General features: G+C 38.5%; 1 protein-coding gene across 4 annotated transcripts in view; it reads right to left on the bottom strand.

Moving 5' to 3' along the window:
- ANKHD1 (ankyrin repeat and KH domain containing 1) overlaps positions 1-12200 on the bottom strand; it is a 120797-nt gene extending 108597 nt beyond the window's left edge. For all 4 annotated transcript variants that reach the window (XM_036896389.2, XM_036896407.2, XM_036896397.2 and 1 more), the window contains exon 1: positions 11762-12200. In XM_036896389.2, the coding sequence (XP_036752284.2) occupies positions 11762-12052 (291 nt within the window). In that variant the 5' untranslated portion in view covers positions 12053-12200. The remainder of the gene's footprint in view (positions 1-11761) is intronic.
- Positions 12201-12740: the final 540 nt, after the last annotated feature.

Genomic DNA, 12740 nt, shown 5'->3' with positions numbered 1-12740 from the left:
TAAGTGATTTCCCTCATTTGTGGAGTATAAAAACAAAGCAAAACAGAAGGAACAAAATAGCAGTAGACTCACAGACACCAAGAAGGGACAAGTGGTTACTAAAGGGGAAGGGTTGGGGAAGGTGAGTGGGGTGGGAAAAGTAGATTAAGTGGACTATAATTTGCAATCACAGTATAGGTAGGTTACAGGGAAGGCACTACAGCATGGAGAAGACAATTAGTGACTCTATAACATCTTACTATGTTGATAGACAGTGACCGCACCGCAATGGAGGGGGTGAGGACTTGATAATACGGGTGAATGTTGAAACCACTGTGCTGTTTATGTGAAACCATCATAAGATTGTATATCAGTGATACTTTAATAAAAAAATATTATGTAAACTTAACCCTTTCCCATAAGAAAAAAGCACTTACGATTCAACAATGAAAGGACAACCCAACCAAAAAATGGGAAAATAAAGAATTTAATCAATAATATTGTAATATCTTAGTATGGCAGCAGAGAATAACTATACTTACCATGGTGAGCATTTAATAATATATATAATTATTGAGTCACTATGTTGTACATCTGAAACCAATGTAATATTGTATACCGCCTATATTCCAATAAAAAAAGGAAATCCACAAACAAGTGGCCCCCATGCAGTTCAAACCCATGTTGTTTAACAAAGAAATAGGGATAAGATCTGAATAGACATTTATCCGAAGATATACAAATGTCCAATAAGCACATGAAAAGTTGCTCAACTTCATTAGTCATTGAGGAAATACAAATCAAATACCACAATGAGATACCACTTCATACCGACTAGGATAGCTACAACCAAAAAATAACAAATGTTAGGAAAGATACGGAGAAACTGGAACCCTCATACATTGCTGGAGGGAACATATATGATGCAGCTACTGTAGAAAACAGCTTGGTAGTTCCTCAGAAAATTAAGCATAGAGTTATCATATGACCGAGCAATTCCACTCCTAGGTATATATCCAAGAGAACTGAAATAATTTGTTTATATGAAACTTGTACACACGTGTTCATTGCATCATTATTTATACTAGACAAAATGTAGAAATAACACAAATGTGATCAACTTATGAACAAAATGTGGTCTATCAACAAAATGGAATAACTTTCCAATTAAGCACTGATACATGATACAACATGGAGAAACCTTGAAAAACAACGTGCTGAGTGTAAGAAGTGAGGCATATAAGACCACATATTGTATGTTTCTGTTTATATGAAATGCCCAAGCCAGGCAAATCCAGAGAGAGGGAAAGTAGATTAGTGATTACCAGGAGTTACAGGGAGCAGGGAATGGGAAATGACTGCCAGTGGGTCTAAGGTTTGTTCAGGGGAGATTAAACTGATTTAAAAGTGCTGATGGTTCTCCTCGGGCAAGGGAAACAAAAGCAAAAATGAATAAATGGGACTACATCAAGCTAAAAAGCTTCTGTACAGCAAAGGACACCATCAGCAGAACAAAAAGGCATCCTACAGTATGGGAGAATATATTTGCAAATGACATATCCGACAAGGGGTTAACATCCAAAATATATAAAGAACTTACACGCCTCAACACCCAAAAAGCAAATAACCCAATTAACAAATGGGCAGAGGATATGAAGAGACAATTATCCAAAGAAGAAATTCAGATGGCCAACAGGCACAAGATGCTCCACATCACTAATTATCAGGAAAATGCAAATTAAAACCACAATGAGATACCACCTCACACCAGTTAGGATGGCCACTATCCAAAAGACTAAGAACAAATGCTGGCGAGGACGCAGAGAAAGGGGAACCCTCCTACACTGCTGGTGGAATGTAAGCTAGTTCAACCATTATGGAAAGCAATATGGAGGTTCCTCAAAAGACTAAAAATAGAAATACTATTTGACCTGGGAATTCCACTCTTAGGAATTTACCCAAATACAAGTTCTCAGATTCAAAAAGACATATGCACCCCTATGTTTACTGCAGCACTATTTACAATAGCAAAGATATGGAAGCAACCTAAGTGTCCATCAGTAGATGAATGGATAAAGTTGTGGTACATAAACACAATGGAATACTATTCAGCCATAAGAAAGAAACAAATCTTACCATTTGCAAAAACATGGATGGAGGTGGAGGATATTATGCTCAGTGAAATAAGACAGGCGGAGAAGGACAAGTACCAAATGATTTCCCTCATTTCTGGAGTATAACAACGAAGCAAAACTGAAGGTACAACACAGCAGCAGACTCACAGACTCCAAGAAGTGACAAGCGGTTACCAAAGGGAAGGGGTGGGGTAGGGCAGGTGGGAAGGGAGAGAGAAGGGCATTGAGGGGGTATGATTGGCACACGGTGTGGGGGGGGATCATGGGGAAGATAGTGTAACACAGAGAAGGCAAATTGTGACTCTGTGGCATCTTACTACACTGATGGACAGTGACTGCAATGGGGTATGGGGGAGACTGAATAATATGGGTGAATGTAGTAACCACTTTGTTTTTCATGTGAAACCTTCATAAGAGTGTATATCAATAATACCTTTAAAAAAGTGCTGATGGTTGTACAACTTTGTGAATACATTAAAAACCAATGAAATATACACTTTAAAGAGTGAATCCATGTCACGTGTATTATATTTCAATTCTTAAAACTTTGGGAATTTAAAAAATACTTCAGAAATTTCTTAAATTTCCTATTTTTGTATAGGCACTGCGGTTATATTAAGAGAATGGATTTGTTGTTAGGGAATGTGCACCGAAGATTTAAGGGTAAAGAGATATGATGTATACAACCTACATTCAAATGGTCCAGCAAATATATTATTTATTTGTTTATGGAGTGAGAGAGAGAATGGGACAAAATGAACAAAATTAGTGAGTCTGAATAAAGGACATATGGGAGGAATTCTACTGCAACTTTCCAGTAAGTCTGAAACTGTACTGTGACAGTGACAAAAAAGATAATGTATCCAATATAACTGGACTATTGCCCCTTTGCGGATTTGTTTTTTGATAATGATAGTTTACTTCACATGTTACTGAATTTACCAATTGTATAATTTTTAAAAGGCAGAAATAAAAATGTAGAGATTTGGCAGAAGACTAGGTAAGCACTTAAGAGAAAAAAATCTATTAGAAGCTGATAAAGCTGAAAGTTCTTTCAAAGTGCACCACTCAAGGTATCAACTGACATGGCCAAATCTTTAGCTTCTGACTCAGATATCACACACACAAAAAAATGCCCACGTGAAAACTTTTTCAATCCTACATCATTAGAGAAAATACTACAGGTTCATTTATCTAGGCTTAATACCATATTAAGATAATTTTTCCAAAACTGAACTCATCTCTAATAACATAAAGGATAAAAGCCTTCTTCCTAGCATTTAATCAATATGTGAAGCCCCATGATCAATTACAGATTAGTCAATATGAGGACAAAACAGGAAAAAATAAAGATTACAATACAGACATATCTACCGAGAGCACAGTATTCACGTTAACTGGATTCAATGGCTCAGAGGACATCAGTGAATGCTCAGTCACTCCCTGTTAGAGATGCTTTTAAAAATGTTTTCAAGCCTGTTGATTTGCTAATACCTATTGTGATGAAACAATTACATAATTGTATTAACACTTGCCCTAACCCAAAGTCATCTACAGATTCAGTACAATCCCCTATCAGAAGCCCAAGGGCATTTTTTGCAGAAGTACAAAGACTCGTCCTAAAATTCATATGGAATCTCAAGGGACCCTGAATGGCCAAAATAACTTTGAAAAATAACAAAATTGGAGGATTAACACTGCCTGATTGCAAAACTTTCTACAAATGCTAGGTAATCAAAACAGTGTGATACTGGCATGAAGACAGACAAGCAGAACAATGGAATAGAACAAAAAGTCCTGAAATACACCCTCCCATATATGGTCAATTGATTTTCAACAAGGATGCCAAGACTACTTCAGTACTACCTTAAAGACATGCTAAGTAAAACAGCCTTTTCAACAAACAGTGCTGGAAAAGCTGTATATTCACATGCCAAAGAATGAAGCTGGACCCTTACACTATACACAAATATTATCCAAAGTGGACCAAGGTCTAAATGTAAGAGCTAAAACTACAAAATTCTTAGAAGAAAACACTGGAGAAAACTTTCATGACATTGGATTTGGATGGCTATGACTCCAAAAGCACAGATAATAAAAGAAAGATAAACTGGACTTTATCAAAATTAAAACTTTTAAGCATCAAGGACACTATCAATAGAGTAAAAGGCAACCCATAGAATGGGAGAAAATATGTGGAAATTATATATGATAAAGATTAATACACAAAGAATTCCTATAAGTAAAGAATGAAAAAACCCAATTAAAAATGGGCAAAGGATTTGAATATATGTTTTTCCAAAGAGGATATACAAATGGCCAATAAGCACATGAAAAAATGTTCAACATCACTAATCATTAGGAAAATGCAAAACAAACCACAATGAATACCACTTCATGCCCATTAGGATGGCCGCTATTCAAAGAGAAAAATAAAACAGTAAACAAGTATTGGCTATGTGGAGAAATGAAACCCTTGTGCATTGCTGGTGGTAATGTAAAATGGTATAGTAGCTATATCAAATAGTATGGTGATGCCTCAAAAAATTCAAATTACAATTGCTATATAATCCCATAATCCCACTTCTGGGTGTATACCACAAAAAAAATGAAAGAGGGACTTAAGCAGTTATTTGTATACCCACATTCATGCAGCATATTCTCAACAGCCAAAAGATAGGAGCAATTCAAGGGTCTTATCAATAGATAAATGGATAAACAAAATGTGGTCTATATACAATGGTAGAATATTCAGCCTTAAAAAGGAATTAAATTCTGACACATGCTGCAACATGGATGGGATGAACCTTGAAGACATGCTAAGTGAAATAAGCCTGTCCCCAAAGTGGAACTACTTATGATTCCACTTAATTAATGCACCCAGAGTACTCAAATTCATAAAGAAAGAATTGTAGTTGCTAGGGGCTGGTGAAGGGAGGATGGGGAGTTACTGTTTAATGGATACAAAGTTCCAGTCTGGGAAGATGAAAAGTTCTGGAGATGTCTGGTGAATGTACTTAATGCTACCAAACTGTACACTTTAAAATGGTTAGAACAGTAAATTTTATGTTTCGTATACTTTAACATAATTTTAAAAAACAAAGAAAAAAAAGGTTAAAATAGTAAATTTTATGTTACATATATTTTACCACAATTAAAACAACAACAACAAAACCTTGTTCTCAACCTAAATGCCCTCATTACAAACTCTTAAACACATCAAATTTACCTTAGCAACTTAATAAACTGTTCTCCTGTTCAATTCTTTGGTGATTATTAATCCCTGGGGGTATACTTGCCTTTCTCTTTTCAAAGTTGCACACTAATGCAAGTAAATCAAACCACTAGGATACAGTGGGAAAAAAAAACAACACCCTTTCTACTACTGAAAAGAGCATCCATTAAGGGAAAAATGATGAGAACAGAAGGATACACAGTGAAGGAAGAGCAAAATATGCTCCCTGACAGAAAGTTGCTGAATTTCAGTCTAGCAAATAAAAAGGAGCCTTATGTTCAACTTTACTTTCTCCTGGGTTATGTGAAGTTGTCCGGAAGAAGTAAACCAGTCAATCATCAAAAGTCAAATGATTTTCACTCATAGGAACCATACACTGTCAATAACTACCAATACAATAACACACGTTTTAGTTTTTACAAACTAATTAGTGTAACAATACTGCAAAATCTGTATTTCCCATATTGGCAAAGGTGCAAAGTTAGGTATATGCCTTTATAAGCAGTTTTAATATTTCTCAATTCTTTTAAAATGAGTAATGGCAAGGCCTGAACTTTTCAAGTTAAGTTCAATTACAAAAACTACCTTAGGATGGTGTTGCTCCTATGCTAAATGATAACTTTTTATTGACTTCTTAATATATTGATCTACATGGCAATCACCAATTTCATTAGGTAATGTAAAACTTTTCCAACAAGACTATGGATTATATGCTAGTTTGAGATAGGCATTTCTTAAACAACTAATTAAATTCACTGGTACAATGCATCAGAAGAGAAACAACAGGACAATCTAGCAGCTAAGAACCAGAATGGGAGTCAGATGACCTATTATTACCTATTAAAAATTAGCTGTGTGATCCTAGGCAAGTCACTTAGTTCAATGGTTCCCAGGCTTATGAGGCTTTACCCAGAGTTCAACATGGAGTTTCCAATTTGGTATTTTGTCAAATACGGTTGTTTTAAAAACTCACTTCATAACAGTAGGAAGAAAATTACCTTAAAATAGAAAAAAGTGGGGAAAATTGCTTTATGAGAAATTCATTATGTTGTCTTTACTTTTCTCATTTTACTTTAGACCTATGAAAACTTCCACAGGGACTAAGTGATGATTTACTGGAGAAAAAGCATTTGATAACCCAAAACTGCCTATTTCTTAATCTGAAGAAGCAAAATAGTAGCATGAGTTCTGGTTCAGTACTGGATTCAAATCCTAGCTTTATCACTTACTAGCTGTATAACATTTTAACCATTTTTTTGTCTTTTGTTTTCTGGACTCATCATTTCTCTGTGCCTACATTTATTCATCTATAAAAATATAGATAATACCTACCTGAAAAAGGGTGTTGAAACGATTAAATAAAATAATGAAAGTATCTAGTATGGTACTGGCATATAATAAGCTTCCAATAAATGGTAGCAGTTACCTAAAAATGAGATGAGACAGGATTATCACCAATATTCTATGTATGACTTTACAGACTAGCAATAGAAGAAAACTGTAAATAAAGACCAAGAAGATAGATATATTGAAACAACTCATATATAATGAGTCTAAAAAAATTGATTTTATTTCTTATACCTTTAGTTCTGTAGAAAGGTAAATTTGGTAAAGGTAAACTCCTCAAGTTTCTTTTAACTTGCCAACCAAGAGCAATACTTTTTAAAAACTGATCTGCTTTCTTTAAAGCAAGAGTTTTTTTTATCTTATCTATCTATCATTGAAGTCAGAAGGCCAGGATTAATATTTCAGAGGTCATCCAGTACATCACTCAGCGCCCAAATAGGCTCAGCAAGGAATGTGCTTCAACTCATCTCCAATGCTTCATTCTTAACATGTTTTACCACTTTTAGACAAAAAGTCTGAATCCTTCTCAAATCTACCCTTTAAAAATCTCACACAAAAAGTGTATCTTTTGTGTAACAAAGGAAAAAAATAAAAATACGTATTAGTATCTCTATAAAGAAATTCTGAAAGGATATGTAAGACACTATAAGTGCAGGATTCTTCGGAACAGGGGTGAGATCAAGACTTTTCACTGGTTTTGCCTTTGTATTACATGAACTATATGAATGTCACCTATTGAAATGTACTACATGATAACTAAAAGAAAACCCCTACATACTTCAAATTTCACAATGAGGTTTTCCTCTACCAAAACCTAATCAACTGTTTTGATCCACTATTCATATCACCATATTCCTTAACTCATCATTTTATATGTAACAGGCTTTACAGAATAAAACTTGCGCAAGGTTGATACTCATGCAATATAACAAACTGTTGTTGTAATAACATGTAACTTTTCCTTCAATAAACATTTCAACTGTCTCCAAAACTTGTTCAGTAGACTACAAAGTTCTATTTCCTATTTTATCAGTACTGATGGTAGTTTATGGAATAAAGCCCTTTTTCAACTTTGAACAAAATCCCCTAAAGGCTTTTTAGAAATTCATTTTCCTTGACAGTAAATTTTCCAAGAATAATGCCGTAGTTTTAAGTGAAAGCTACCCAAAATGATAAATTTACCATAGAACATTTATAGCTCTAAACCTTTCAGTACCCTATTTCGATTTCTCTCCTGTTCAGGTTATAAGCATAAGCCCTGAGCTGTTATTAAAAGCAGTGACTCACGTTGTTTACCTGATGTTTGAATACAGAGTATTCATGACAAAATTGCCATCCCTGATGATAAGAGTGGCCTCTAGAGCAGTGCTTTTAACCAGAGGTGGTTCTGCCCCCAAGAGATATTTGGCAATGTCTGGAGACATTTTTGGCCATCACAACTGGGTGGGATCTACTGGCATCTAGTGGGTAAAGGCCAGTGATGCTGCTAACACATAGGAGAGCCTCTCACAACAAGGAATTATCTGGCTCTAAATGTCAATATGTTGCTGTTGAAAAACCTTGCTCTAGATTACAATCATATATAAATAACCCAAAAGGAAATGACCTCTCTTCCAACTAGAGAATGGAATTTCTGTATGGTCTATGCTTTTTACTCTAAATACATCTTCAGGAAAAAAAAGTTCCCTACAAAACTTTTGCTATAATTTGCTATTAATTGCTGTACACAGTATCTGTGTGTGCTTTTACCCAGCTATAAATATGGTACCTGCCTCAATATAAGAAAAAACTTCATATGACATAAAGCTATGCTTTCTAATTGGGTATTCATCTTTATAAAGTGTGTGTGTATGAATATGTATACACACACAAAGGCTTATATAGACCTGGAAATTTTACTGAAAGAAAAATTTTAATACTGGTTACCACTGAAGAGTGAGATTTGAAAGATCAGTGGGGATAAGAAGGAGAACTTTTATTTTTCATGTTATATCTGCCATCTATATTGATTAATTTTTCACCATTGGACTAGTTACTTTTATAATTCTAAAAGGAGGGCATCATATATATATACATAAATATATGCACACATTCTCACGACAGAAAAATTAGAAGTAATATACCTTACCCAAGTCCTTTCTTCATGAATTTTATTTTTCTTTTAACTTGCTTAAAAGAGAGACTACAAATCTAAAATTAACATTTAAAAATTGGTTTTTAAAGAATTTTCAACCTGACCTCCATTCTGAACAATGAATACACTTCACTAGGATCTAATGCAAGTTCTGATTCCTTGATTCAAGGCCTTGGATGGCTAAGGAATATGCTCAGTAAGCCTGAAGAAACACAAAATAGATATTTACCACAATGTTTAAACAAGAACCAAAAATCCCAAATGGTAGCATTCCCTAAGCTAGCACCATTCTAATACAAGAAATTAACAGAAAGATCCAAACCACTTCCTCAAGCTAACAGGTCTTCTGACTTAGCCAGCAAGGGAAAGAAGCTATTTTTATCTAGCTATTGGTGCTGAAAATGAATAGAAAAAAGGTCCTTGGAGTATTTATGCCTCTGTATAACAAATGTATAGTTCTTTAATTCTACAACAAGTACACTAGGCCTCCACATTTCTTTCTCATTTCTCACCTACTCCTGCTCCATTTGGGAAACTAAACAAATTTCACTCTCAAACTATAAACTAACTCATTATCCTTCTGTGTATCTAAATTCTAAATACTTGGTTCTAAAACATCTAGGAAATATGAAAATTAAGATTTTACCATTTATTATTCATCAAATGGCAGTTGGGTGGGTGTTTTTTGAAGAACATTATATATGGTCTCTTTACCCTGGAAATTCAAAGGCAATATAATACAGGAGAAGAGACCTCATCTTGTGAGGGAGAAAAAAGACAAGCCAAGAAATTTGCCTGGGCAAAATAAAATAGGTCATTTATACCCTGCCACACACACTATAACAGCAGAGACTGGATATTCCAGGAATTTTTCTCTGTGATATGGGAGAAACAGGACATAGAAACAAATTTTCCTTTCTCCACAGGCTAAGAAAGAATCTACTCACCAAGCCTCATCATAGACTAGGCTAAAGTCCCCAAGTATCTTAGAAACTTCCGTTCTGAAAATGAGTCTTCATGTCTCCATATACATAAGACCTAAATCCTTTTTAGGCACAGAAAACTTAAGTAAACAGGAGAATAAGGGGTTCTTCTATCATTAGTCTAAATGAATGTAGGAATCATGAATAAATAACTTCTGTGATAAATATTTTTTTAAAAACCCACAAACGGTGTGGATTCTGCTCCTAGCTTTAACCACGTGGTATGGTGACTCCAAATGAAATATTGTGTGCATGTGTGTGCGCGTGCACGACGAGAAAGAGAGAACAAGCCTCACAGAAATAGTTACCTCAAAAGCTCATTTCCCAGATTTAACACATAAACCCAAAGAGTTAGAGATTTATAACTTTGGAAACTCACTAGCATCTACCTCTGAAGAAATTTAAGAATAATATTTATGTAAAAGCTAATGAGGGATCTTTCATCTCCCTGGTGACAATTATGTAAAAGTGGTCCAGAAAACCAAGGACATCATCTTTCTATTACATGTAAACCAAAGCAAACTTAAAACAAACAAACAAACAAAAAAACCCTAATCCTTAGTCTAAAGATATTCCCACTTTATTTCCTAGGTCAAAAGTACATGTATTCTAGGTTCACCTCTCATCAATTTTCATTGAAAGGATAAAAGAAAGCCTTCTATAAGCCCAAAAGTGGAGGCTCCAGAGACTCAAATAAAATCCTCTCCTACCTTGGCTTATAAGCTATTTCTCTTACAGTGAAATCCAAAGATACAGATACTCACGCCATTGCTCCCTTACAACCCACATACAGTTTTTTCCAAAGCAAACTGTTGGGGTCAGAATGTACTAAGGTTTCAAATCTAAAGGCACTGCTCAGACCAAGAATGGTAAGAGTGCACTAACTGTATTCTGCAACCCACATATACAACAGCCAGGAGAGTTGTAAACACAGAGAAATCCCTGTACTTTAACACCAAGATCAGAGGTTAAAATAATCGGTCATAGGGGATGAACCAAGCACTTTAGAACCAAAACAGAATACCGAGCACTTAGAACAACAGTCATCACAGGACAGTACTATATTCACGCCATAGTAAAAAAAAAGTCCACAAAATATTTCCTATTCCCTTACAGCCCAAAAGATGATGCCTACCACCCTAGGTTGCTCAGACCCACAAAGGCACGGTATGTACGTACGAGCTAAAAGAAATGAAAAGACTGATAACTAATTTCCCTCACTGCAAAAGGTGTCGATAGGATGCCTCGCCTCCAAGCCTTTAAAAGTCTCCACAGTTCAGCTATCTGGCTATTCTGAAGCTCAGAGATGCACTGGAACTTCCTTTTCCCGTCTAACTTCATAAAAGGTCCCAGGTGCAAGGCTCACGTGATTTTTCAGGATAAAAGCAGACTGCTCCTTATTACTCACCTGTCTTAAACTAAGGAAGGGAACTGAGAACCTTTCTTAAATAAACACGTAATGCATGAGGCAAAAAAAAAAATGTGCAGCCCGCCCGTCAACTTTGGGGAATGGCGCATAATGGAAACGCTGTTAAGGGCCGGCCTGCTCCGTCTCTGTCACGTCGCTCCCTCTCCTTGTCTCCGTCTCGCCCGCTCCCTCAGTACCAAGGGCAGGGACTCTGGCAAGACCCCGCCCCCCCCATCGCCAGAACCGGGTGGGCGGGAGGCAGCCTGAGGAGTCCTGGTTCCCGCGCGAAGCGCAGAGACCAAAGGATTCCCCATTGTGGGTCTACGGATGGTGACGGGAACCGGTCCGGCTCGAGTTCGCCGGCAGAGGAGTAAGCCCAGGGCGCACTAGGCCCGCACCGCTGCCACTGCCGCCATGGAGCCGATCGCTGTCAGAGAACGGCTCCGCCCGAGGAGCGGGAGGGCGGCCCGGGCCCTGTGCGGGCCCAGAGAGAATTCATGCCTCACGCTATGTGGGAGGCGGGGGGTCGTGGAACCGTACCTCAGACACCTCGTCTTCGTCGCTGCCAGAGGCACCACCTCCACCCCCGGTCCTCAGCACAGCAGCCGCCAACTTGAAATCCAGCGCCGCGTCCCCTCCGCCCGCACCGCTGCCCCCGCCACCGACTCCCGGCGCGGGTCCGGCCTCCCCAAAGAGTCTCACGGTGCGGATCCCCAGCCCGACCCCTCCCGGCGGAGGCGACTCCGAGGCCCCGGCTGGGGCGGATCGCGGAGCCACAGAGTCCAGATCCTCCTCAAAGGAGGTGCCGCCGCCTCCGCCGTCGGTCAGCATGGTTCGCACGCGGAGCCGGAGATGCTGCCGAGTCACTCGCGGCCACCGCCGCTGCTGATCCCGGGAACGAGAGGAGCAGCAGGAGGAAGAAGCGTCTCCTTCCCCCCGTCCCAGCAGCGCCACTAACTTCTCACTGCCTAACCTGCTGCCTTCCACCTCCCACACTCGCCACTGGCTGCAGCTCCCCAGCAGCTGCAGATCATTGGCCAAGGTGACCCGTCGCTCAGACCCTTCGTCACGCGCCGCTCGCTGGCTCGCGGCCCCCAAGCTGCGTTGACCCGCGCAGGCCTAGGCGGTTGCGAAAACCCGCCTCCTAGTCCCCACGCACCGACTTCCGGCCTTCTTCTACGTTTATTGGTTAGCCTCTCTGACTACCGCGTCACGACCTTAAAGTGGATTAGTTGGTCTTGTGGTCAGTCATAGTGACCTCTGACAATGAGAGAGTTCATTGGTGCCATCAAGTGTCGGTCACTTGGTCACAGGACGTCGCGTGGTACAATTGGCCGGTAAGAGTATCATTCATCCCGCCCCCATCTGAGGTGACGGGAAAGGGTTGGGGAATTTCCACTTCTGAGTAAAATGACGGCTGAGGCGACGACTCGCAAGAATTGGTAAGATTTGGAGTAGAATTCACCCTGCGCCTTGGTGAGGCTCATACATCAAGGATGCAGGAGGCGCGGCGGTAGCG

The sequence above is a fragment of the Manis pentadactyla genome, chromosome 13 (assembly GCF_030020395.1).
Source record: "Manis pentadactyla isolate mManPen7 chromosome 13, mManPen7.hap1, whole genome shotgun sequence".
In the NCBI taxonomy this organism is placed as follows: domain Eukaryota; kingdom Metazoa; phylum Chordata; class Mammalia; order Pholidota; family Manidae; genus Manis; species Manis pentadactyla.
This window is presented reverse-complemented; position numbering and strand designations above follow the sequence as displayed.